The 27,948-nt window shown below is 49.2% G+C and overlaps 1 protein-coding gene across 1 annotated transcript; it reads left to right on the top strand.

The window, feature by feature from the left end:
- The first annotated feature begins 4,428 nt into the window (after positions 1-4,428).
- Positions 4,429-27,909, top strand: LOC146236669 (multiple PDZ domain protein). Its single transcript, XM_084687403.1, has 43 exons — positions 4,429-5,541; positions 5,885-6,051; positions 6,433-6,681; positions 6,804-6,872; positions 7,007-7,129; positions 7,258-7,452; positions 7,576-7,678; positions 7,926-8,017; positions 8,391-8,601; positions 8,846-8,926; positions 9,305-9,384; positions 9,553-9,699; positions 10,450-10,629; positions 10,786-10,947; positions 11,384-11,593; positions 12,195-12,347; positions 13,701-13,821; positions 15,698-15,896; positions 17,234-17,560; positions 18,419-18,616; positions 18,853-19,033; positions 19,153-19,263; positions 19,431-19,490; positions 19,789-19,860; positions 20,089-20,194; positions 20,460-20,695; positions 20,909-21,000; positions 21,134-21,209; positions 21,338-21,406; positions 21,553-21,645; positions 21,992-22,066; positions 22,180-22,644; positions 22,768-22,851; positions 23,014-23,207; positions 23,385-23,532; positions 23,723-23,803; positions 23,929-24,010; positions 24,169-24,200; positions 25,309-25,431; positions 25,574-25,678; positions 25,824-25,930; positions 26,028-26,151; positions 26,848-27,909. The coding sequence occupies exons 1-43, from the start codon at positions 5,526-5,528 to the stop codon at positions 26,992-26,994; spliced, it is 5,946 nt and encodes a 1,981-aa protein (XP_084543529.1). The 5' UTR covers positions 4,429-5,525; the 3' UTR covers positions 26,995-27,909.
- Positions 27,910-27,948: the final 39 nt, after the last annotated feature.

A 27,948-nucleotide genomic window follows, 5' to 3' on the forward strand; every position in this document is an offset into this window, starting at 1 on the left:
CTAAAAAATCTTAAGACCTTGAGTCAATTAGTGGAAAAACAATATTACTACACTGTACTGGAGTATACGACACCATAATACAGACTTGTAGCAGGATTTCAGAATGTAGAAAGACACCCATTATGACATGTCACTTTTTTTCCATCGATGCCCTTCTGCCACAAGGACAACAACATATCAAAAAAAAGGGCAACGTCACATGCATCTCGCTAGGCTGACAAGCCCACACAGGATTCACACTCTCGCGTTCTCAGACAAACCACCTCCCAAAAAAAGCGAGATAGACATTATTAACCTTCTTGGTTCCGCCGAGACGCTTCCATATTTAGAAGTGAGTGGGAGGGGGGACCGTCTGGGTGAACTGGGTTGGGGGGCCGACAGGGCCAGCCTCGCTCCACACCCTCCTTCGTACCTCTGTGCTCATTTCCAATCAAGCAGTCGAGCTGCCGTGGAGACAAGGGGGCCCAAGACCCCTCTGTAGCGCGCATGAGAGGACCGGGTAATAAGGCCAGATGATATTGGGGGCGATTCACACATTAGGGAGGTGAACTGAGCTGATAACACAAGTCTGCAAAGCCTGCATTCACATGTAGAGGACTGGGGGGGGGGGGGGGTTGGATGGGGAGGGGGGAGGAAGTGATGAGCAGGGAACACATGACTGGGTGCTTTTTTGGGAGGTGGATCCTAGGGATGGATGAACATCAAGGCTTATTATTCCAGTATGGGAATAAAGACGTCAGGTTCAAGGGAAGGGTAGCGTTTACGAATGAGGGCCCCATTTTGTAGTGCTGGCGCTGTGGACTGTATCTACTAGACTGCTGGAGAATGGGGGCCTGTATGACCAGGGACCACGGTTCAAACACAAGCCTACAGGCAGCCTACATGTTTAACAGTATTAACATCTGCCTTAACGACTGCTTCCACTCAATGGACCTGGAAGGGAATTACTGGAGCACACGGAATCTAAAAGTGTCAAATTCCCAAAACCTGGAACCTTGTCATCTGGAACAACACACTAGTCATCTGGAACAATAACCCCAACACTAACCACAGCCTAACCATTGTCTATCACCATGTCCTTTTTTCTCTTTGTTGCTGATTCCATTACACCAAGTGAAATCCCTTCTAATTTACAGAGTCTAGAGGTCAGCAGAAAGGCCTGATGGCAGTTATGGCACGCTGCCTCCAGTGGCCTGGGGGTCGGGGGTCGTGGGTGGTTGTGTGGTAGTTTGCGCCTCAGCCAGGGTCTGTGTGCTTGGCCTGAGATGCTCTCAGACACCCTTCAGAATCATCACATCTCTGCTCTGTTATGGCTCTCTGGCCTGGGGGACTGAACAACTGCAGACTGAACTGCGCAGACTACTGAAAATAATTTGGGAGGGGCTATATACCAACAAAAGAGAGAAGATGAAAACTATGGAAGATAGAGTTAGATAAGATAGAGGGTATTTTGATTATATGAGGGAGTTGAAAGGAAGACCATGGTACACCCAAGTCTGGCAGAGAAGTAAATATTCCAATAATGTGGCACAGTGGAATAGTACCTTGCACTGGCACGTCCCAGCAAGAAGGTCATCGGCCCGATTCCTGCTTGGGGCCCTGTCGGTGTTCAGGCGGGCTATCTCCTGGGTCTTTCTGCATGGAGTTTGCATGCCCTCCCCATGCTCACTTGGCTTCCCTCCATAAAAGAACCCCAATATAAAAACCTACAGAACATATTGCTCCCTGCCCATGTCCCTGGCCAGCACACGGAGTGGGCACAGGACTTGGACCCTGGGCCTGCAGACGGGCTGCCCACGGCTCCTGGCTGCCCTGGGAGGAAGGACAGCAGGATGGGACACAAGGTGGAGACTCATTTCTCCGGTAGACATTCTTGGTGTGTGTGTGTTCTGCCACTCCCTGCATGCGTTTGTGTGTGTGTCCACACTGTATGAGATGAATAAAGGATTGTTCTCTCCTTCTAATATTGATATCCCCTCTGCTTATTTTCACCCAGGAAGCCTCCATCCCTGGACATTACCAGCAATCTAAAAATACTTGACAGAAGGAGAGAATACACAGGCCTGGGCCCACCTGTTCTGAAGCTCTTAAGGGAAGGGTTTTACACAGTACCACCAGATGTTGTGTCACGATGAGTCACCTTGTAACCTTTCACTGGGCACCCTGCCGTTCCCAACTGTCCTTGTGTCACCCGGACAATCACAACCCAGAGTTACAAGATGGATAATGACATCATGGAGCTTGATTGCCTTGAGAGGAAAACTGCGGTTGAAATGAGGTACAGCTTTCCCCCCAATGGGAACAATTGACTATTCAGTGCCGTGGGTGTGCGTGTGTGTGTGTGTGTGTGTACGTACCCACTGCCTCAGTGTTACATCTCATTATTACTGAGACAATTTCTAGTGATTAATCATCTCCTTTTATTCACTCAGTGAAAAGAAAAGAGCCCAAACACATCTGTTTCCACCATGAAAAGAAAACACATAAGTGTTGCTGTTTACATAGCATTTCTTATAGTTTTCATTAGTCGTTACTGAACATTTTCTAACCACATTATTGCATTCTGCTCATTCAAGGTCATTTGCAGACTATGTCTTACTTTGCTAACAGAAAGACAGGTCTCAATCATCCGCAGAGTGACTGACAGCGCCTTTACAGTCCAGGCCTGCTGGATTTACGGAGACCTTTTAGAATAAAGAGGCTGCTGCAGACCAGTTCGGGACAAAGTAACAACCGGAGCAGGCTGCAGCTGCCATACCAACACGCATCCCCGGACCCGCCTTGCATCCTCGGCTTGCCTGCATCATGCATGGCCACCAACCTCTTATGCTGAGGACTCGGGCTTGTCTTGACACCCACACAGAATATTACAGGTGAAAGACGCGCCATTTATGACATTAACCTTCATTATAAGAGATCATGCAGCACCGTTTGCCTGTAACAATGTCGGGAAATGTGGACGCAAAAAAATTTAGCAGCGGAATGTTTGCTGCCTCCGTTGATTATTGGAGAGACAGAAGGCGTCAAGTTGGCTATAACCAACACCTCGCGCCGAGCGACGCCCATTCAGTTCGTTAAGCGACAAAAGCGCGCCACAGCATCAGCAGTCTATTTATCTAGGACTATGTAAAATCCGTGACACCCATTAAAAACATGACATTTCCTCAATTTAAATTACAAGATTTGCCTGAAAGCTTTTGGCGAGCCTCAATGGGAATCGGAGACTGCACTCGCTGATGCAGGCCATTGGTTGGCTATATCAGTTACTGATAGTCTTAAATCTAATATATCATTAATAAGAAATGTAATGTAGCCAACTCACCACATAGCCTACCTCAAGGCTTTTTTCTACGGTGAACGTTTCGTCTGCAGATCCACAAGGAAGAGTCCTTATAATAACCTTATAATAAGTGATGGTACGTGGCAGTTAATTTCAGCAAGAAAAAATATTAACTGAAAGAATGGTGATCAACCAATTTGATTCCAAGTCGGTGATGCGCTTAATTCGTCACGGCTTAATCGTCACTTCAAAAATGCAAGTGAATATTTTCGGCCGTCACCGCGTGAACGGATAGGCTCGCCGCTCACGGTTAGTCGAAGGCTCCGTGTTTAGTATCCCGATCACTGCTCAAACCACGGCAAAAGAGGGAGCCTACTGCGTCCGTCCTAATGCTCCGAGTCCTGTACCGAAGGAAGACTCTCTCTCTCTCTCTCTTTCTCTCTCTCTCTCTCTCTCTCTCTCTCTCTCTCTCTCTCTCTCTCTCTCTCTCTCTCTCTCTCTCTCTCTCTCTTTCTCTCTCTGTCTGTCTCTGTCTCTCTGTCTCTCTCCGCTATGACTTCAGACGTCCAAACACCAAAGAACCGTGACCTGTTCGCAGGAGAGTAGAGAAGGGTTGGAAATGACAAACCAATTTAGAGGTGGATGCTCGGTTGAGCTGAGTGCTGAGCAGGGCGACGCAGGCGGGCTGTGGTCCCCATTTGGGTCTGCAGAGGGAGAGAGGTGGTCCGGGAGAAAACATGGATCTGGATCAGACGCCTGACATGTGGACACGGGCTCCATCTGCTGTCAAGAAAAGCTATACCCTATCAAATAAATAAACAAATAAAGGGAGCATCCTAATTAGCATTAGGCTTTGACGTTATTATTCACTTTGAGGTCTGTTTCCTGTTTTACTGCGGTAGACAATGCCATTAATGGTCAAAGATATTCAGTCAATACGTTCACAATAGTAGTGTCAAGATCACAATGATCCCAAATCCCACTCAAATTATCTTCTTCTAAAACGAATTTAAAATCTATGTTATTGTGCTTCTGGCCAGACAACTGTGGATTCCTAGCTTTGGCTGTCGTTGGCTAAGGCTATTTGGAATTAATTAACGAACAGGTGTGTGTCTACACGCGCGACTCCAGATCAGATAGACCACAAATGAAGTGCGCCGTTTTCGGGCGACGATATCTGTACAGCTGGGCCAGGCTACTATCTATTGAAAAACTGTTACATTCGATTTTTACCCGCTTGTAAACCTTAACTGATTGTACATATAACGATAGTCCGCCATTATTTTATGGAAACCATACGGAAAGAACGGTGAGACTTGCCGGTGACAATGAGTTCGCCTGTTGGACCTGTTGATTTAATGTAGCCCCACTACCGACGCTGCAATGGAGGTAAAATAACGGTGGCATCGGTGTTGGAAACCTTCAGTGGAGTCGTTAATTTTTCTATCAAATATCAATTAGTTTTTATTTTCAACCGAGTAAATCTAAATCGTGGATATTAGAATTTTCGAGTAGGTCTACTCTGAATTGATTCAAAAGTAGGCTATCATTCGATCCCGTCTTACTTGGAAAATACTACTGCCACTTGTAGGATGCTGTATAACTTAATGTAGCCTACTTTGTCAACGTCGTGACAAATATTGCAAACAACAGCTTGCTGTGATTCAAACTGGAAGTGTTAGGCTATAGCCGGAATCTTTAGTTGTCATATGCCAGCGTCAATTATCATAATTTGTTGTGCTTGTTTACTGCATACAATGACCGGCAATTCAACACACCAACTTGTCCTCATGTATTTTGGATACCCATCTCAAAATGGTGGTGAGACCGTATGTCAACCTTAATCACCGTTCCCCTTAAAGCCATTTGGAGATGAAGTCTAAATCCTTCGCTAAGAGCCTTACTTGACTCTGGAGACACCTCAAAACTAGCCAGTCTGTTACTGTCTTCAGTTAACTTATATGGTAATGGAGTGCAACTAGACATATTGTACGGTGCTGTAGCCTATTACATAAATTGAAAGGGGTACATAGATGAATAGATTAGGCAGAAGCGCTCTGCTGAACATGATTTTCCAGACCTCAATGGAGAGCATATAGCAGCTTATACACAGGAAGAGGACTCAGATCAATGAAGGTGGATCCCCCAACATTGCAGGTCTCAGACATCAATGCGAGCCACTGACAGGCATGGGAGACAGGATCGCTGAATATTTCCCTGAGGAAGAGAAGAACAGGACGGATCAATGATGGAAACCCTGGGTAAGGCTTTAACCATAGGCTTGTCTCGGATTAAGAATCAACGTGGCGCTCCAATACCATAAAGCAATTTGTAAAAATAATGCCTAGAGACTATATGTGTTTGGACAGGGTTGTCCTAGGACTTAAGCTGCATTACCAAACAATACAGCCTAGTCTAACATTAGTACTCAATCATTAACACTCAAATTCACATTTCTAGTTTCAGAATTCTAGTTTCTAACCTGGGTCGCTGTCAGTTAGCGCTCATGGAAAGGCACCAAGCTTTAGGACTCGACCTTCTCCCCCACAGCGGGGGGTGTGTTGTTGTCTCGTCACCAGCCTTGTTGTGCTGTTTCCCTCCCAGACATGCAGCGAGCCCTGCAGGCGGTGGAGCGGCTGCAGGCCAAGCTGAAGGAGAGAGGGGAGGCCCCCACGTGGGACAAGCTGGCCCTGCTGAAGACCGTGCTGCAGAGCCCTCTCTTCCACCACATCTTCACCATGCAGCAGACCCAGCTGCCTCTGGGAACACAGGTGTGTGTGTGTCAGAGGCATAGCCACGGGTTGGCCTGGGTTGTTCTAAGGCCTACCCAAAAACGAAAATATCTCTGAAAAATTATGCACCGGGTGCACATCGCAAAGTAAATAAGTTAAAAAAAAACTGAAAAGATGCCTATCCATATTTTTCTAGGCCCACCCAGAAAGAATATTCTGGTTATGCCCCTGGTGTGTGTGTGTGTGTGTGTGTGTGTGTGTGTGTGTGTGTGTGTAATTTTGTCCTCTTGACCCCCATCCCTTTTTCCTCCCTGCCATATTCTCTCTTCTCCTTCCTCTTATCTGCCCTCCTCTTCTCTTCCCATCCTGGTTCTCTACTCCCCCATCCCTCCCTCCCTCCTACCCTCCCTCCTTACGCAGGTCAACCGGATCACCAAGTCGGCGTCCCTGAACAGCGGCCTGTGCCAGGGCATGGCTCTGAACCTGCGAACTCTGAGTCACAGTGACTCCTACACTTGGGCCCAGCAGAACCACAGCCCCAACCTCACCTGCACCAGCAGGTCCCTCCAGCGCGGCGGCGTCAGCGGCAGTTTCTCCTCGGTGACCAACACGTACCTGGAGTCCCAACACGCCAGAGACCAAGCGGAGCTCACACACTCCGTGTCTGAGGTGATTATTCACCCAGAAGGATTCAGCATTGGCGAAACCTTTAACAGTTTTAACAAGTTGCAGTGACCTCTGTATGATTATTTTTATTCTTTTCATGTATTCAATTGGTTTTATTTTTCCAGTTCTGCACCCCGCCGCGAATATCCCGTACCTTATCGATGGGGAGAAACCTGTCAGCTATTGCTAATGAGGTGAGGCCCTCATTATGAGGAACCTTTGACCCTTACCCCGCCGCTCATCTTGTTAAAACCGCTATTTCCCCTACCTCCCAATCCTCTCCCCCCTCCCTTCACAATCCTTGTCAAACCCCTCCCCCCTATTTCAGAGGCGGCACGTGGAGATGATCGCGCTGGAGAACGAGGGGCAGGGTCTGGGCTTTGGCATCGTGGGAGGGAGGAGCACGGGGGTCATGGTGAAGACCATCCTCCCTTCAGGAGCCGCCGGCCAGGTACGGCTACGCACGCCCACGTCCACCCTCACTGTGTCCCTACCCGTCAAAGAAGCACCACACCTCCCTCCGCTGTAGTGCAACTCCACGTCCCGAAACCAACACACAGAACCACCCCTCGTCTGCAGGACAAGCGGCTGCGCAGCGGCGACCAGCTGCTCCGCATCGGGGACGAGGACCTGGAGGGCATGGGCACCGAGCAGGTGGCGCAGGTGCTGCGCAACGCCGGCACCCGGGTCAAGCTGCTCATCGCCAGGAACATGGTCACGGGCACCGACCACTCCACGCCTAACCTCAGCCTGCAGCAGGAGACGGACTCAGAGGTGTGTGTGTGTGTGTGTGAGGAGTAGAGCGTGTGTAACGTGGCTGTAGTAGTTTGTAGGTAGCACTAGCAGTACTTGTGTAAATAAGGTCATGTTTTACTGTATGTGGTCCTCTTGTTGCAGGTGGGTGAAATAGAGGAGGATTATGAGTTTGATGTCCAGTTTACCAAGAACAGCCTGGGACTGGGAATCACCATCACTGCTTGCCAAGGGTACCTCAACTCAGGTAGGGTGCAACATTTAACACTTAACATGTACTGGAGATAAGGATTCTGTCTGACAATTAGCTAAGTTAGTTTAGAAAGCACAAAGAATATTTAGTTACGAGTGGAAGGGAAAGCATTTCACGTCAATTCAAATCAGGGTTGACCCTGGTTTCTAAATTAGTTGGTGTTTTTTGTTTGTTGTTTCATTTTGAGGTTACTGTTAGTTGAAGATGTGTGTGTGTGTGTGTGTGTGTGTTTCCATTCCAGTGACCCCAGGCGGGGTGGTAGTGAAGAGCATAGTGAAGGGCAGCACTGTGGACCAGGATGGACGCATCCACATCGGAGACAGGATCTTAGCTGTGAGTGATGTTCTCCATGACAGGAAGAGTGGGGGGGGGGGGCAATATTGCCATCATCTTACAGACTGTTTTAGAATTTTATTTCAAATGCATAAGGTTTTTTATATTGGACTCTTGTTACTGGGTTATATCAAAGCCACACTCATCCTCCCTCCCTCCCTCCCTCCCTCCCTCCCTCCCTCCCTCCCTCCCTCCCTCCCTCCCTCCCTCCCTCCCTCCCTCCCTCCCTCCCTCCCTCCCTCCCTCCCTCCCTCCCTCCCTCCCTCCCTCCCTCCCTCCCTCCCTCCCTCCCTCCCTCCCTCCCTCCCTCCCTCCCTCCCTCCCTCCCTCCCTCCCTCCCTCCCTCCCTCCCTCCCTCCCTCCCTCCCTCCAGGTGGACGGAGTGAGCCTGCAGGGCTGCAGTGAGCAGAAGGCCCTGGAGGTGTTGAGGAAGACCGGCCCCAAGGTGCGCCTGCATCTGGCCCGGACGCCCCTCCGCCTGGAGGACCTGCTCTCCCCACCCCCGCCGCCCCGCCCGGCCCTCCGCCACGCCCACAGCTGCCGGGAGCCCCCCCTCCGGAGGCTCAACCAGATCCAAGAGACAGGTACGGGGACCAGACTGGTCCATGGGGCATGGTGTGTGTGGAGGGTCTGGATAGGGAGGAAGGGTGTGGGGGGTCTTCAGTGTTTTGTGATCATCCTCACACATCTGACACTTAGTATCACACACTGTGTTGATTTGATGGAAATTCCTTCAAGCTCCTAATGGTGTGTGTGTGTGTGTGTGTGCGTGTGTGCGTGTGTGCGTGCGTGCGTGCGTGCATGCACGTGTGTCCTCTCGGATGACAGGAACCGTTCTCTCCTTGCTCGAGATCGCCAAGAGAGCCGCCTATGCCTGCGTCCCAGAGCACCCCCAGGAGTCCAGAGATGGTGAGCCCCAACACTCGCCCCGCCGTGACATCATTAGGCGGGATTTCCAGCAGGCTCCCACTCAGCGCTTACTCCAGCAAAGTGTGTTTATTCAACTCTGCTGATTTCGAATGATCTTCCTCTCTCTCTCTTTCTCAGCGCAGGGTATTTATAGCTGCTTGGACTTGATTAGAGACTTGGGTTAATTGGCTCTGATCGCTTCAAGGCTGAGATGTGCAGCTTTTGAGGAGCCAGTGTGGGGAAAGATGGGTGTGTGTGTGTGTGTGTGTGTGTGTGTGTGTGTGTGTGTGTGTGTGTGTGTGTGTGTGTGTGTGTGTGTGTGTGTGTGTGTGTGTGTGTGAAGACACCAGGCTGATTGTGTGCTGGCATGTTTCTCAGCAGTGAAGCTCACCCAGGCAGAGGAGGAGGATCTGAGGAGGAGGTGGCAGCGCGCTCTCGGACCCAGATACCAAGTCGTGGTGTGTTTCCTCACTTGTAACCCGTCTGAAAGGAAACTTTCCCTCTTTCTCGCTGTTAGATCCTCTCAGTCGCTCACATTTTTAATGAAGTGTGCACAGAATCACCATGTAGACAGCAGACTGCACCATTTGAGGTTTCTCAACTGTTAACTGCCCCCCCCCCCCCAGGTGTGCCAGCTGGAGAGATTCAGTGAGACCAGTGGCCTGGGCATCAGCCTGGAGGCCAGGGCAGGCCACCACTACCTCTGCTCTGTCCTGCCTGAGGGCCCTGTGGGCCAGGGAGGCAAGATCTATGCCGGGGACAAGATCCTGGAGGTCATCCATCCATACGTCACTCGTGTAGATGTTTAGGGGGATTTACATGACTTAATTATCAGAAATTCATGGATTGCATTCTGTAATCCTTACAGGATTGTTACACAATGACATTCATGTGTGCACTTAGCATATTCTTTGATCGAAAGGTATGTGGTATTTTGGATCATCGATTCAAAATGAAAAGCAGCTGCTGACCCTTTGGTGTGTCTCTGTCCCCCGGTCTGTCTCTGTCCCCCCGGTCTGTCTCTGTCCCCCCGGTCTGTCTCTGTCCCCCGGTCTGTCTCTGTCCCCCCGGTCTGTCTCTGTCCCCCCGGTCTGTCTCTGTCCCCCCGGTCTGTCTCTGTCCCCCCGGTCTGTCTCTGTCCCCCCTGTCTGTCTCTGTCCCCCCGGTCTGTCTCTGTCCCCCCTGTCTGTCTCTGTCCCCCCTGTCTGTCTCTGTCCCCCCTGTCTGTCTCTGTCCCCCCTGTCTGTCTCTGTCCCCCGGTCTGTCTCTGTCCCCCCGGTCTGTCTCTGTCCCCCCTGTCTGTCTCTGTCCCCCCTGTCTGTCTCTGTCCCCCCTGTCTGTCTCTGTCCCCCGGTCTGTCTCTGTCCCCCCTGTCTGTCTCTGTCCCCCCTGTCTGTCTCTGTCCCCCGGTCTGTCTCTGTCCCCCCGGTCTGTCTCTGTCCCCCCTGTCTGTCTCTGTCCCCCCGGTCTGTCTCTGTCCCCCCGGTCTGTCTCTGTCCCCCGGTCTGTCTCTGTCCCCCCAGGTGAACGGGATCCCTCTGGTCGGGGAGACCCACAAGGAGGTGGTGAGCGTCCTGAGGGAGCTGCCGGTGTGTGTGTGTATGGTGTGCTGTCGCCTCGTGCCCCCCCCGCCCATCAACAGCGACGACGAGGAGGACTTCCACCTCAGCCTCAAAGAGCTGCTGGCTGAGTTCAACGACAAGGTAGAGGGATGAGATGGAGGGAGGGAGGAAGGGATGAAGGCAGGAGAGGGAGGGAGGGTTAGGTTATAGAGAAGACAAACGATTAAGTAAAGAGTGAGTGTGTTTGTTTTACACTGATCTACCCGGCCTGTCCTTCTTCCTTCTCCGCCTGCCCAGTTGGACCACGGCTGCTGTATTCTTCCTGGTGTTGCTCAGGATTGTGGGAAGCGTAGTTTGCCCCCGGTCTCGCCCCCCCTGGCCATGTGGGAGAGAGACGCACAAGTGGTGCAGCTGCAGAAAGGAGAGGCAGGCCTGGGCTTCAGCATCCTGGACTACCAGGTGAGATCACATGGATCATCAGAACCCCAGCGCCTTACCTCTTATGAACCTGGAAGATCGGAGAGGATTATGTGTAATCTTATGTGGCATAGCTTCCAGATGGCTTCTGAATAACTGGTTAGCACTGCATCTCTAGAATTTCCAGTTGTTTGAAATGCAAAGAGGATAGGTCAAAGCGGTAGATTTTAGACTAGATGTAGATTTGGGCTGGACGGTGGAATTCTGTGATGAAAAGCCTTGAGATACTTCCTCAGTTAATGGGCCCAGTGGAACAACCACCCCACACTTCAGTGCACTATATAAAATGTCCTTCTCCATGCATTTATTCCTCCCTCCCTCAATCCCTCTCTCCATCCATCTGGCCATCCTCTGCTTTCCCTTCTATATTCCTTCTTCCATTCCCTCCTCCATCTGTTCATCCTTGTCTCTCCCCCAGGACCCGGAGGACTCTGATAAGACGGTTCTGGTGATCCGGTCACTGGTTCCTGGGGGCTTAGCGGATATGGAAGGCAGCTTGCTGCCCGGCGACCGCCTCATGTTCGTCAACGACACGGACCTGGAGAGCGCCAGTCTGGACCACGCCGTCCAGGTCCTAAAGTCCACCCCCTACGGCACCGTGCGCATCGGCGTCGCCAAGCCACTGCCGGTAATGTCCCCAGTAAAGCCTTCTGCATCTCACTGATGTGTTAAATCAGGAAATCACATTATTTATGGGACTTATTAAACTGGGAACCTTTTTGCCTAGTTCTTTTCAAAAATTTCAGAGCGGAACACTTAAGTTCTTGTTGATATTGTCGTGTGTCACAAGAAAACCGCTGAAGGAAGCATCATGGAGGAACCCCACCAGCCCTCTGTTAATGTTAATCCCCCCATTGTTGTAGTGGTCATTGTCTAACACCACTCCAACATCATGTCACAGAGGATGAGTGGAGTTTCTGTCCAGCCGCCCTGGTGGTTCCCTCTCTGCTCTTGTGTTGTGCACTGTGGCTTGGTAACGAGGAGCCCAGCGTCCGGTTACAAGCCGTCTGAATATTTAATGCTCTCCATGAAGGAACACAATGCTAGACCGCACTACCAGGGACAGAAGGATAGAGACAGAGAAGGAGAAGGTGTCCTATTCACCTTCACCCACTTTTGAGTGCGTTAGCATCGCCGCTAGCGCGTACCAAAACTCACCCCTGCATTTGGGTTTCTGTTTTTCACGTAACTCTCTGACCCCCCGTTCAACTTTGCCCCCGGCCCCTCAGCTGGACGCGTGCGGCCTGGAGCCCATCCCGGAGAGAGAGACCCCCCCGGCGAGGGACGAGGATGACCGGCCGCCCTCGGCCCAGCTAGCCGCACAGCCGCACGCTAACACCTGCACGTCTGAGAGGAACAGGCAGCAGTGCTACGAGCTAAAGGTACGGTCTCAGATGTCGTCCCCCCCCTCACATCCTCACACACTCCCTCACGGCCCCAGCCGTGTATGCGCTTTGCCCTGGCCTGGTTCCTTTTCTTAAACTCATCTTAATCTTTGACATTTCTTCTGATGGATTTAAAGCCGGTTCATTTGTCGGGGGAGGGGATTGCAGGCGGTGCACGAAACCATAACAATTCACCTCACCGTTTCGTTATTTTATCCCCTCTGACAGCTTCTAAGTGGGTTCTGCTCTGACACCGAAATATGCTTTAATAGGACGGCGGCTCTTCATAACACTGAAGACCGTGCTCTGTTTCCCAATAAGCACTTGAAAAGACAAGGTCTGTGTTTTCTAGCCTGCAAAGCTCTTTTAGATGATGTCATGGCACCCCTCGCAGGGTTACTGGGGTTTGTGTACGAATGATCTCTGAGTGAGCGTTGGAGGTGTCTTGATCGGCTTGATCTTTGCTGCCTTGTTTCAGGTGTCCCGAGAGCTTAGCTCCCTGCTGTATCGGTATCACTGAGTCAGGCAGGGAGAAAGTGCCCCGTGTCAATGACCGGCTCCTCCATTGTGCGTCAGTCCTGTGCTCCGCTAACCGCTCAAACAGCTCCATGTTCAGCCTTTCACTCCCCTGCCGTCACTTGATTGTAATTGCCGCGGCTGCGGATTACTCAGTGGTTTTAAGTTGATATGTAGGTGGAGGATAGGGCAGGCATACACACACACACACACACGTTCATGCATGGTTTCCCGAAGCGCGCATACACACAGACACACACACACACACACACACAAAGGGGCACGCACACATTCTATCACACCTATCGTGTCCCACCATGGGAGTTGTTTGAATTCCGCAGCTGTGAAGTCAGCAGAGGCAGTTTCTTGTGAAGGCTGCTATACTTCTGAAGTACTTCCTGTGTGAACATTTTCAAAGAGGAGCTCTTTCAAGGCCCTCCACGGTGCTCCTCAATGCCCCCTGGAACCACTCGAGATCCTTATATTCTCTGGTCGGGTTCCATCTCCTAGCTTCTAAGGAGACCTCTATCTCCAAATCTGGCGGTGCTCAAAAAAAAAAAACCTTTCTTCCATGTCTACTGAATGACATCTGCAAAGCATTTGATTCTTCAAGTTTCAAGTTGACGTCTCACGGGCTGCTAATGTTTGTTAACCCAGCCCGTGTCATTCAGGATTTGTCATGTAGTGCTGCGCATATAAAACACATCGCCAAAGAGCTCGTCCTGTGAGACATTGACCATCTTGATGTTTTATTTCCTATTTGCGCTCCATTCATTCGTTTGTTTGTGACTCCTGAAACATTCATGTATCCGTTTGTGTGTCCTCTCCTGTCAGGAAGAGAAGCCTGTGCAGAGCCACGGCAACATGGAGGTGGCCGATAAGACGCAGGCCCCGCCCCTTCCCAGAAGCAGTTTTGAGAGGACAATAACGGTTGTCCGGGGCAACCGTAGCCTTGGTATGTTAACAGTGTTTTTCATGATGTTGGTGTCGCTGTGTGTGTACATCATTGTCACGGCGATGATGGATGGTTTGGAGGTCACAGATGATTTTTGAGTGTGTGTCCAGGGAGAGAAGGGAAAAAGAGAGTGGGGGGGCAGGAGAAACAGGGAGGGAAAGAGGAAGAGAGACTGTGAGAAAGAGGGAGAGAGAGAGGAATAACAACCAAGCATGAGTTGGCCTGTACTTTTCATGATGCATACTATGCAATGTCTGTGGTGGCGTTATGTTTCATACTTGTTCAATGTAAATGAAACAGAAATAGTTGTGGTATTGTTAGCACGTGCGATTGGAAGCCTGTATTTTGAGATTGGTACTGTATGTGTTTGTTTGACCTTCCTACGTCGAATGTACCGTTTGTAAAGTTGCTCTGAGGAGAACAATGAGCTGTGGAATGTAAAATTAGTTGAAATTAGATACTTTCAAACTGAAATTGAGTGGAGTTAAGCTGGAAAATGTTGCACATTATTTCAAGGGCACAATGCAGTGAAATGACGTATGTGGAAAGAAATTGCCATGGAAGCAAACTGTGCTGGTTGCTAATAGCTACTCTAGCACTGCTACAGTATTACATTATTTTAGGTGTCATATTTTTAGCAGGCCGGTAGAATTCTGTTCTGTTCTGGTTTTGTACTGTAGTTGGCAAACAAACAGGTTGTATTTGAAATAGTACTGCAGTACTTTATTTATGAACGCTCAGTCAGAATGTCCATTCTTGAGCATCCACATTCATCCACGTATGAATGGTTAAGGAATTGTGGTTGTTTTCTAGTATTATTTTTGTCTGTTCTAAAGCTGCTTGTTAAAAAGGTTAGTACTTCAAAGTTGAAGCGTTTTGAAAAATAACCTTCATAATGTTTTAATAAGAAAAAAAAAATGATTTTAAGAAAATATGTAGGAAATTGATGGATTTTAAAGATTGATGATGAGGGACATTTGCCTTGAGAGAATCCCCCCAGTCTTTTCTGTACTGTAGTCTCTCTATAAACGGTGTACAGTAGGTGTGTATAAGACTATCACTCTGTAGGTCAAATTCTTGGCTGTCTTCAAAATGAGTTTGATATGGGTATTGTAAGCAGAGATCTTGTTAATGGAATTAGATTATTTGTTTGCTATTCCATCATGGTTCTTGTCCTTCATGTGCCCACAGTAAAGTCATGGTTGTGCTGTACCTGCATTTGTCCAAACAACATTTCTCTCTGTAGCTTCTGTCAAGTGTCTCTTAAGAGCGTCTGCAGCCGGAAAACCCATTGTATTCCATGCACTATGATTGTATTGTAATTTGAATGTAACAAGAAACCGCAATAAAGCCTCCATTTGACCAAAATAATTCTAAAGCCCCTTTGAAAGTCATTTCTTTTACCAACATCAAATTCTGTACGACCATAGTGTTGTGGTGCTGTGTCGTGGCGTTTGGTGGAATGCAGACCTGAGTCAAACAGTGGACCATCAGATACTTTAGGTGCTTTCCATATTCCAAGCAAATGATTACGCTTATTTTTACTTGACCCAGGTCTGCCTTAGTATGTCTGAGTTCTTAGTATTCACACACCTGTTTCCTGTCGTACATAAAGATCCCCAGATAGGTGTGTGTGTGTGTGTGTGTGTGTGTGTGCGCGCAGCTGTAATCCTCCTTGTGCCCTGATTAACCTGAGAGTGAGGGGCCCTTTGCAGCCTGTTGGTGTGGAAGTACTGCTGGCATTTGCCCAACTCTACCTGCTTAACCCTCTAGTCACCTGTACCCTTAATGTGTGTGTGTGTGTGTGCGTGAACTGTGTGTGTATATAATGTGTGTGTGGACACATGCATGTGTATATGTGTGTGTGCGCTGGCAGGGATGACCGTGAGCGCTATAAAGGACGGCTCGGCCATCCTGGTGCGCAGCGTGGTCCACGGCGGCTCCATCAGCCAGGACGGCAGGCTGGGGGTGGGGGACAGCATCCTGGCCCTCAACGGGGAACCCACCACCTGCCTCACCAACGCCAAGGCCAGGGCCATGCTCCGGCAGCACTCTGTCATGGGGCCCGACATGAGGTGAGGAGGGCACGCACGCATCAGCAAATCAAACACACCATCACACACCAACTCCAGGCTGACAGGTCTCTATCCAACCCTTATGTTTCTGTCCACTTGAAAATTGTATCTTTCTGTCACATAAAAAAAAGAACTCCTTGTCGAACCACTTGGTTCCAGTAGAGTAATCCTTGTCTGACAAAGGTTAGTCGTAGGAAATGGAACTTGACCTCCAAAGAACCCTGCAGAAGGTGCGGTGTGGAACGACCAAAGTTTCGGTCTGAGGGACAAACGTCGAAGCGCTCTTGTTTTTCCTGGATGGTATTCAGCTGGACCAGACTGTTTCTAATGAACCAGGCGCTTATTTACCTTTTAGATCTTCTCCACCAGCAGTTGGTGATGAGGGTTACTTTGATGAGTGAGTACGGTTTTTATGTGGTCACATAGACACCGACTCCCAACTGACCTGCACCAGCGGTGTCACCGTCTGCATGACCCCCGTGGCATCGTGCCGATCACCGCTGTGCCGTGCATGGCTCTGTCCACATTGTTTGACCTCACTGGAATTCATCCTTTTCATTGTTATTTTAATGTGTGTTAACGAGTCATGTCTGTTACGAGTCATGTCTGTTAACGATTCATGTCTGTCAACGATTCATGTCTGTCAACGATTCATGTCTGTCAACGAGTCATGTCTGTCAACGAGTCATGTCTGTCAACGAGTCATGTCTGTCAACGAGTCATGTCTGTTAACGAGTCATGTCTGTTATTGACTTTGATGGACACACACTGGCACACTAGATCTTCCATCTTTATACAACCTTGGGGAGGGGAATTGTTATCTTGATAGAAAACATGCATGAGAGATTTATACCTGGGATTTACACCTCGGGTGTGGTTCTGAATAATAGTGTTTTTAAGCTCTCTCACACGCCTCTTCACCTCTCTCTCACACACACACACACACACACGGCACACACACACCCACGGCACACACAGTCAGTGGATAGAATAACTCAGAGATGGGCTGAGGCATTGTGTTGGCAGCATAACAGAAAGACAAGTCCATTCTGCACGTTAAGTGGTTGTCAGAAGGAACTCAAACCTGCCCTCCCTGATCTCCGTGAGGCCATGCTGTACCACATTACAACCACTCTCTCTCTCTTCCTCATATTCCTCTCACTCCATTTTCATGTCCCTTAATCCTTGTCTCGCTTGTTTTTCCTCCATTTCTCTCTCTCTTTTATTCACTCACTGAATCACTTACTCTTTCCTTCCTTTCCCGCTATCCTAACTCTCTCCTGCTCGACCTCTTTCCCTCCCTCCCCCTCCCTCTCTCTCTCTCTTTCCCTCTCCAGTGTGACGTATGTCCCAGCTTCTCAGGTTGAGGAGCACCGAGCCCGTCTGGCTCAGGCCCCCCTGGCAGCCATCACAGTGGACGGGCCATCACACTCACCCATCCCCCCCACACCCTCTCCTGAACCAGCCTGGGCCCCAACACCACACCCTGGATCAGGACTAGCACCAAGACCACGCCCAGGACCACATCCTGGATCAGGACTAGCTCCAAGACCGCGCCCAGGACCACACCCTGGATCAGGACTAGCACCAGGACCACACCCTGGATCAACACCAAGACCAGGACCAGCACCATCAATATCCTCAACTCCAGCCTCCAACACAAGGTAGAGAGGGGTGGTATTCAAACATATTCAAACTGTATCTGAGCCTGGACCTTTACACCCAGAAGAGGTTGTTGTTGGACGTCTTTCGGATGCAACAAGCACTTCCTGTAGTACCCTATGGCTGTTCCTTAAACCCTTATTCTGCTTCTCACCCTGAAGCCTCTGTGCTGGGCTATTTTTAGCCATCCGTCGATTTCAGTGCTGACTGTCAGTGAAAATGAATACTCTCTCTCCTACTCTCTTTCTCTCCCTCTCTCTTTTTTTCTTCCTTTTCCTCCTAAACCATTTGTTACACCTCCTCTTGGCCCATCCCCCTCTAGCTTCCTGCTGGGTATATATACTGTACCACCATCAGTCACTATAGACTTATTACCTCCACTTCATGGTGGACTAAACGTATTCATGAGAAACACACACACACACACACCAGCCATCACAGTGTGACATCCCCAGCACAAATGTGTAGTGTTTATTTATTTTTTTATTGCTGGGACTTTTTTCTTCTCAGAAACACAGAAGTTTGGGCCACATCCTCCTTCTACCGGATTAGAAATGTGCCTTTGTCCCTCTGTCAGCTTAACTCAGCCCCTTACTAAGAGAGGGGGAGCAGTCCATTGAAGCTGACCCAGTCACATCTTTCACACCCTTCCATAATGGGGGAAATATACTTGGATTTTTCTTCTAAATTCCGTGATTGGATGCGTGAAAGCTTTTATGACATTACGTCACAGCACTATAGCATCGCTCACCAGTGATACGACAGAGTCATATTTTTGGGGGGTTGCACGCTGATATCCAGCAACTGCTGCACTTTGAAGTCCTAACGATTCGCCCTCTTTCGCCATCCTCCCGCCACAGGGACCGCGTCCCCAAGCCTCCGCCCCAGGAGCAGAGGAGAGGAGATGGAGAGAGCACGGAGGTGAAGAGCCAGGACAAGGGGGGAGCGCAGGTCAAGGGCAAGGCGCTCGAAGGGAGAGAGGGAGGAAGAGGAGAGGAGGAGGGGAAGGAGGAGGAGGCGCAGTGCCCCACCATCCTGTCCTGGAGCGAGCCTCGAAGGTCAGGGAGCCGGGCTCACATGAATCATGTCCGCGTCATTACAAACCCATTCAGGTGGATGACTAAATCATCCGTCAAGATATTTTTTTCGGTGATGATAGACGGGTAGATTGTATAGTCTAGTCTAGTACATCCATAATCTTGAAAGTACTCTGCTGTGTTTTGTTTGTTTGTGTTCATCAGTCAAACCGGGTGACCTTTTGACAGATAATGGGTGCGTTTGTTTTCCGCTCCAGGGTGCAGCTGAGGCGCGGGGTGCCAGGCCAGTGTCTGGGCATTGGTATCATGGGGGGTAAGGGGATCGGCAGCAGACTGAGCAGCGGGGAGATGATGAGGGGCATCTTCATCAAACACATCACCCCTGACAGCCCCGCCGGGCTCAACCACACCCTCAAGACTGGAGACAGGATACTGGAGGTAAAGGGGGGAGGAGTGGAGGCAGAGAGTGTGTATGTGTATCTGCATGCGTGAAGAATATTTGAGCTTGCTTTTTTGGGGTGAATTGTTGTGTGTTTGTGTGTGTGTAACCCCCTCAGGTCGGTGACGTGGACCTGAGAGAGGCCAGTCATGAGCAGGCAGTGGAGGCCATCCGCAGAGCTGGAGACTCTGTGGTCTTCCTGGTGCAGACTGCCCACCACAAACCTCAGGTCAGTCCCTCTGTCTAGTAGACACACACACACACACTCTACACATACACACTCTGACGCATGTGTATACTCGGATGCACCCGCGCTCTGACTCATGGCTGAAAAAGAGAGAGACACACACTCGCACACACTTCTTACGAGCTGTGCACCCCTCTCTCTGCCGACAGTCTCCTGTGCTCTCTAACCACCAGAGACTAGCTACTCACACCAGCTCTCACAACAACAAGGTAGGCTGCTCCTTTGTCATTCTCACCCTCTCTGCTGCATGTTGGTCATGTTTTAAGTCATGCTAGATCTATACTACCATAGACAGACACCTCACCCAGTAACGTCTCCAAACATCACCACTTTCCAAACAATATTCCGCATATCTTATAGGTTTTCAATAGTGTATTGTGCGTATTGTGTCGATGTGTGAGAATCTAGATGGTGGAATATTGTTTCCCTCTAGAAGACATTGTTTTTCTGTTTGCTCCCGTGTGTGTTCCTGAGTGTCCTGTGTCTCCTTCCCACCACCTGGACTAGGAACCAGAGACTCACTGTGGCCTGTTCCTTAGTCTCTCCCCCACCAACCCCTTCACTCCCACCCCCTTTAAGGTTCGTACACACTTGCACGCCTGTGTGTGTGTGTGATGGTCTCTGTGAGGGTGTGTTAAATTGCTTAGTTTTTATTATCCAGTTTATAGCCTTCCCTACATCTTCGATTCCTTCTCTGCTCGCACACTGAGCTAGCTTTAGGGTGTGTTCAGTCCATGCCTGGAGGACCCCTGAGGCATCTAACTGCCTGTTCAATAATAAAAGACTGTTCCTCCCCTGATACCCCAGCCAACAGCCAATAGGACAGCTAAGAAAAGCCCCACAGCAGCTGCTCCACCAATCGCAGGGGACAACACAGAGGATGACACAGAGGATGAGTTTGGCTACAGTTGGAGTAGGTTGTCACGTTGTGTGATGTTGACCACGGCCCGTCACACACGCATGAGCAACACCGCCACCACACACACCTGCTGACCGTCACACATCATTCAGTCACTCAGCAGACGCTTTAGTCCAAGAGCAACACAACCACAGTCCAGAGATGGCCAACCGACTAAATCCCATTCCACTTCCATCCAGACGAGTTATAAACAGACACACTCTCTCACTCACACACACGCGCGTGCGCACCCTAACCCTTTGCACCCCGCCCCCTTCAGAGAAGATAATGCAGAGGTATGGCAGCCTGCCAGGGGAGCTTCACATGATGGAGCTGGAGAGAGGGCGGGGCGAGGCCCAGGGCGAGGCCCGGAGCGAGGCCCGGGGCCTGGGGCTGCACCTGACAGGGAACCGGGACAGCTCCCGCGCCCGCATGAGCGTCTACGTGGCCGGGCTGGACCCCCAGGGGCCGGCGGGCGCCGATGGGCGTCTACGGGTGGGCGACGAGATCCTAGAGGTGAGGAGGGGGGGGGGGGGAGGGGGGCTTGGAGATGGGAAGTTGAGGAGGGGATGAGGAAGGAAAGAGGTGGGGAGGGGACAGGCGGAGGAAGGAAAAAAAGAAGGTGGAGGGTGAAGGATGGTCTGGGGATAACACAACAAACTTTCTGCACTTCTTTGTTCGTTCACGGTTAAGAGACAGTACAGCAATTCTTATTCCTATCTGGTATAGATTAACGGTCAGATCCTGTATGGACGAAGCTACCAGAACGCTTCCTCCATCATCAACAGTGCTCCATCTAAAGTCAAGATCATCTTCATCAGGTACGCCCACACTGGTACCAATCATCCAGCTACTGGATCTACTGAACTCTTGTTCTCTACATGACTGCTGCAGTTAAAAGGATGTGGATAGAATGGTAAACAATGTGTTTGTGTCTCGCGGCTGATTGATCAGGAATCCTGCCGCCTTAAACCAGATGGCAGTGGGACCCAGGGGAGACTATGTGGACCTGCTCACCTCCGAGACCAAGGTACGCACCCACGCACAAACACAGACACTACGCGCACACACACACACACACATACATTAAGGTTACTGAAATGTGCAGGCCAGAAAAATCAATGTTATGTTTTGTAATTGTTTTTCTCTCTCCCATAGACAGATGTGTCTCCTAACTCAGTCAGTGTCGGCTTGTTCAGAGACGTACATGATGTTGTTTTGGCTCAGGTACTCACACACACACACTCGCTCCCTCACTCAGACACACACACACACACACTGGCTCACACACACAGGCTAGCACACATGTTTAGCTGAGATTGTATTGTGTCTGTGGTTGAGTTCTAATGTATGTCCCTCACTCTTGGGGAAAGGATCATGTGGGTCTGGGGCTTCTTCTGAGGGAGCAGGAGACCAAGGCAGGAGCCATCGTCAGATCTCTGATACCTCAGAGCACAGCAAGCATGGTACTGCAGGCCCACAGTCTCTCTCTTTCTCCCTCTTTCTAGATCTTGCTCAGAGTCACTCTCTTTCTCCTTTATTTCTCTTTTTCTCTCTCTCCTGGTCACAGTTACCGTATTTCTTCGATTAAACACCGCCCTCAAATAAACACAGTTTATCCGCTCTTTGATTAAACGCTGCAGCGTTTAATCGAAGAAACGCAGCATTAATCAAAGGAATACGGTACTTTCTCTTTTTCTTTCTTTCTCTCTCTGTTAGTCTGTCTCTCATAATCACTCATTTCCTGTCTATCACAAATGTGTTTGTGTGTGTGTTGAAATCCAAGTCTGAGGCCATCCTGTCACTTGATAGGACGGCAGGATAAGACCAGGTGACAGGATCCTGGCTGTGGACAACGAGCCTGTGGCGGGACTGACGTTGGATAAGGTGGGAAGCATTCACACACTCCTCACACAAGCTCACACACACACACATATGCATAGTGAATCATTCTCTCTCTTTCTTTTTCTGTCTTTTTTTTCTCTGCCTTTTTCCTCTAGGTCTCTAGTTTACTACGGAAGTCAAAGAGCACAGTCAAGCTCTCAATCAGTTCCTGTCATCATAACCCCCTCTCCTCCTCTTCCTCCAACAATCCCCTCCCCCTCTCCTCCTCCTCCAATCAGCCCCTCCCCCTCTCCTCCTCCTCCAATCAGCCCCTCCCCCTCTCCTCCTCTTCCTCCAACAACCTCCTCCCCCTCTCCTCCAATCACCCCCTCTCCTCTTCCTCCAATCACCCCCTCCCCCTCTTCTCCTCCTCTTCCATCAACCATCCCATCCCCCTCTCCTCCACGGCTTCATTAGTGAGAAAATGTTCTGCTGGGCAATCTGATTGGCCGGTGGCTGACTCAGCAACCCCTGACCTCCTGAGCTGTCCAATCATACCAGGGTGTGAGACCACCATAGAGATCTGTAAGGGGAATATTGGACTTGGCCTCAGCATCGTAGGTGGCTATGACACACTGCTGGTAAGTGTGTGTGTGTGTGTGTGTGTGTGTGTGCTTACATGATAAAAAGTCTTTGACTCTTTGCTAAAAATATTTGACAGGTGAATATTGTTTCAGACAGTGCTTCACTGTTTTGTCCACCAGGGGGCAGTAATTATCCATGAAGTGAATGCTGGGGGGGCAGCTCAGAGGGATGGGAGACTGTGGGCTGGAGACCAGATCCTAGAGGTATAGTCCAACACACACACACATGCGCACACACTCAAAAACAAACTCATACCCAGTTAATTCTATATTTTTGGCAGCAGATCCTACACTGGTTCATAACATCACACAGTATCAGGCCAAACTGTATCTGTTCAGAACTACTCAGAACTACTTCCCCCCCAGGTGAACGGCATGGACCTGCGGCAGGCCTCCCACGAGGAGGCCATCGCGGTGCTGCGGCTGACCCCCCAGCGCCTGCGCCTCGTCGTGTTCAGGCACCAGGAGGCCTCCCACCAGGAGGACCTGTGGGACGTCTTCTCCCTGGAGCTCCAACCCCGACCGGGACAGGGCCTGGGCCTCGCCACCGTGGGCAAGAGGTGAGAGGAGGCTGGGGCTCGGGCTGGAGATGGGGCTGGAGTTAGCACAGCTTCTGCGACACATTATGATCCTTGAAATAGGAACACGTTTGTCAGACCACAGCTTAGCAACGCAGGTTTAGTTTGGAGCGCCATGTGAAGGTGATCTCTTCAGTGACCGCTCCACGTGTCCCACAGTAATGACACGGGCATCTTCGTCTCGGAGATCGTCCGCGGAGGGCCGGCCGACATGGACGGCAGGCTGTTGCTGGGCGACCAAATCCTGTCAATCAACGGGGAGGACGTGAAAGCAGCGGAGCAGGAATACGTGGGGGTGCTGCTGCAGGTCTGACACACACACACACACCTACACACACACACACACTTACACAAACACACACCAGATCCCATGGGTTACGTGGTTCCTTATTGACTATGTCACACGTAAAAACGTCACTATCTGTGAGAGCCTGTTTTGACCTTTGCCTCTTGTGAGACTTCTGACCTCTCCCCTTATTGTGTCTGGGTCCACTCAGAACTGCCGGGCGGTCGTCCAACTAGAGGTGGCTCGCTTCAAACCAGGACTGCACTACTCTCTGGGCAGCCATGTATCTGCGGTGTGTGACCATTTCAACAGTGAATCCTGCCAATGTACCAGTACACTTTTGGAATTCTAATTCAGTGAGAGGGTTTTGTACTTGGAATGATCGTGTATGTTTCCTTCCGGGTGCTTGTTGTCCAGAGTGGTGACTCGGACATTTCCACTCTGACTCCATCCAGTGCTGGTGACAGCCTCCCCCGCCAGAGGGAGACAGAGAGCAGAGGTACGCACCCCTGCAAGAGACTCAGACAACACCACTCGATGCCGCAAATATTCACAGGAATATTCCGTTGGTATTGTTTTCTTCAAATGTAGAAATGTGATTTATGACAACAGATACTGTCTTGATGCTGATTGTGCTCCCTTTCTCAGGGTTTGAAGGTCGTCAGCCCAGGACAGTGGTCATCCACAAGGTGGGACAGCAGCTTCTGAAGGAATTCACACATTTGTCAGATTATGGCTGTAGTACAGGGTAGTGGCAGCAGGTGCTATAGACAGACAGACAGCTACTTTTGGGGAAAACACAATCCAGTTATAATGTACAGCAGTGGTGTATTAAAACAATACAGTGAAGCAGGTGATGTATTTACAGTGATCATTGCTGTGGTTCCTACCCTGTATATAAGTCTGACCTCACTACATTGCTTCATAAATGGCCAGACTGTAATACACAGGGGGGACCACTTTCCTCAGGCCTCAAGGGGAATCTGTTCCCCCTGAGTTCTCACTGTAAAAGACTGATATATATATATATATATATATATATATATATATATATATATATATATATATATATATATATATATATATATATATATATATATATATATATATAGATCCAACTTGCAACAGAGAAGCCCAGAACAGAGTACAATAGAGTTTAGTAGAGTCCTCATTTAGTACTCATCAATGATGCAAACCTAATTGTATTTTTTTCATCTAAACTTTTTTTCCTAAACTTTTTTATGTCACAAAACTTTTTCAAAACATATATACACTTATTTACTACATCCACACCAATCATTGTGTAAGCCCCACCATGAAACAAGCATTTTTGTAATTGTGTATTCTATTTTGTATGTATTCACATTGAAATTCAGACATTGGTTTGAGCCCACGACTGTATGGATTACTTAGTGTTGCAAATAACCTAGACCCATGTCAAAATGCAAAAACACAAGAACGAACGTTTTGTGACAGGTCAAGTTCAATTTGGGACAGTTAATTTTGCACTTTGGGATGTTACTGGGACAGTGAGGAAAAAAGTTAGTTTGCATTTACATTTAGTCATTTAGCAGACGCTCGTATCCAGGGCAATACAGTAAGTACAGGGACATTCCCCCCAGAGGCAAGTAGAGTGAAGTGCCTTGCCCAAGGATACAACGTCACTTTGCACAGCAGTAATTGAACCGGCAATCTTCTGATTACTAGGCCGATTCCCTAACCACTCAGCCACCTGACTCCTAGTTGCGAGCCCTGGGTGGGGGTGTGACCTGCAACCTTTTCCATGTGTCCATCCAGGGGCCTGGGGACTCTCTGGGCATCAGTGTGGCAGGAGGGATAGGCAGTCCCCATGGCGACATCCCTCTCTTCATTGCTTCCATGGAGACCAACGGACTGGCCGCCAGGACGCAGAAACTACAGGTGGGGGGGCAGAGGAGGGGGAGGGGCACCCGATTTGTAATATCACTTTGTGCTCATCAGTGTACACCTATGGTGTGTTCACTTTGGCTTTGTGTGGCTTATTTGTGTGTGTGTGTGTGTGTGTGTGTGTGTGTGTGTGTAGACTGGAGACAGGATGGTCAGTATTAACGGGGTTCCCACTGAGGGGATGACTCACGTCCATGCAGGAGCTCTGCTGAAGAACACCTGTGGGACCATCACTTTTCAGGTATCATCCCACACAGCACACTCTGTTTACCACCTCGCCCCATTCCCCTATCACAGTGTGTGTGTGTGTGTGTGTGTGTGTGTGTGTGTGTGTGTGTGTGTGTGTGTGTGTGTGTGTGTGTGTGTGTGTGTGTGTGTGTGTGAAGGTGGTATCGGGGTCTGGAGGGTGTGGCATGCTGGATCAGAGTGAGGACGTGACTGGCCCCTCATCAGGACTGCCCAGTGGAGTCCCAGCCTGCTCCAACAGCCTCTGGTGGGGGTTCCTCCATTCTGCCATAGCCTGACCCTAGACTACAACTGTGTTCAGCCCTCATGTGGTTAACAACACCCCCTGCTCCCCTTTCTCTCAGCGCCCGTGTGTATAAAACCATCACCCTGGACAGGGGCTCGTCTGGGCTAGGCTTCAGCATCGTGGGGGGGTTCGGCAGCCCCCATGGAGACCTGCCCATTTATGTCAAAACAGTGTTTGGCAAGGTAAGAGTACCTGGGGTTTAAACCTGGGCTTTTTACTGAACTGGATCCTGGAAGTGGTCTGTATAACAAGATGATGACAGAAAACTGGACGTGACTTATATCATGTATAAAATTATGTGTAAAATGTGATTGACTATATCCTGGAAGTGATATGTTTGACTGTGATTGATTGGATCCTGGAAGTGATCTGTTTGACTGTGGTTGATTGGATCCTGAAAGTGATCTGTTTAACTGTGATTGATTGGATCCTGGAGGTGATCTGTTTGACTGTGATTGATTGGATCCTGGAGGTGATCTGTTTGACTGTGGTTGATTGGATCCTGGAGGTGATCTGTTTGACTGTGATTGATTGGATCCTGGAGGTGATCTGTTCGACTGTGATTGATTGGATCTTGGAGGTGATCTGTTTGACTGTGATTGATTGGATCCTGGAGGTGATCTGTTTGACTGTGGTTGATTGGATCCTGGAGGTGATCTGTTTGACTGTGATTGATTGGATCCTGGAGGTGATCTGTTTGACTGTGATTGATTGGATCTTGGAGGTGATCTGTTTGACTGTGATTGATTGGATCTTGGAGGTGATCTGTTTGACTGTGATTGATTGGATCTTGGAGGTGATCTGTTTGACTGTGGTTGATTGGATCCTGGAGGATCTGTCCAGCATGGTGACAGACTGGTCTGTCATGCTCTTCCCAGGGGGCAGCCCTGGAAGACGGCAGACTGAAGGGGGGCGACCAGATCATTGCCGTCAATGGACACTGTCTGGAGGGCGTGTCGCACGCCGAGGCCGTCGACATTCTGAAGAGAACCAAGGGAACCGTAGTCCTCACCGTGCTCTCCTGAACGCTGCGTCCCGCTTTGATGATGTCATCCGCACATGTGGTAGCGTAGAAGGTAGATGTCAGTCACACAGCTTGTCCCCTGCTCTACAGGCTAAACTTCAACCATCTGAATGTAGAAGTGCTTCTGACTAGCTTTACAGTAAATGACTGCAGGCTTACATACAGTACACACAGCAAAGCATCTATACAGACTATACAGACCTTCAGGAAAAATGATGAAAAGTATTGAAAGTACTTACAAGTTATTTTAAGCACTTAAAATCTGACTATTCATTGGTATGTATTGCATTCTATTAGAGCTTACATGCCTAACCACAGTTTAGTAGGCCACCTCTAATAACATTAAGTCTGTATAATAAGACACGTGGCAAATTCATGCAATCAAGTGATTCTGCCAATCGTTTATGTGGCAATAAGCTTTTAGAAGATTTTCCTTCTAGAACTTCCATTGGATAGCATGTCTCATGTATGCTTGTTTCTTCTTGATTGAGGGGTCCCACACAATCTTCTTTCTTTTTTTTTTCTTTTTTTTTTTTACTGTAACTCAGTACTTACTCTCTTTGAATAATATATATCTTAACAATGTTGTTTAACACATTTTATTTCAGATGATAAGATACAGATTTATACTGATATTTATTTTATAGGCATGACTTTCAACTGGCAAGTATTATTATGGTGTGTGAGAGAGAACTTGGTTTGTTAATACATTTAGCATTATTTATTCATTTATTTTTACACTGTATTATTTGTAACAGTTATGGAACATCTATTTCTACACAACAAAGTCTGTAGCAGCTGGCACATGTTTCTGTCATAGTTTTTGTGTTTTCTTTCTGTGTAGAAAAGTATCTGTGGACTTCTGTGGATCTGATTTTGCATTGTATGTTTTAATTGTGAGTTAGTCATTCAATGTTCGGTTGGAAAGTAGTTTTGTTAGTTACTGTACGAGACC

Source organism: Hypomesus nipponensis, chromosome 22 (genome assembly GCF_054491055.1).
Source record: "Hypomesus nipponensis isolate SF chromosome 22, ASM5449105v1, whole genome shotgun sequence".
Taxonomy (NCBI): Eukaryota; Metazoa; Chordata; class Actinopteri; order Osmeriformes; family Osmeridae; genus Hypomesus; species Hypomesus nipponensis.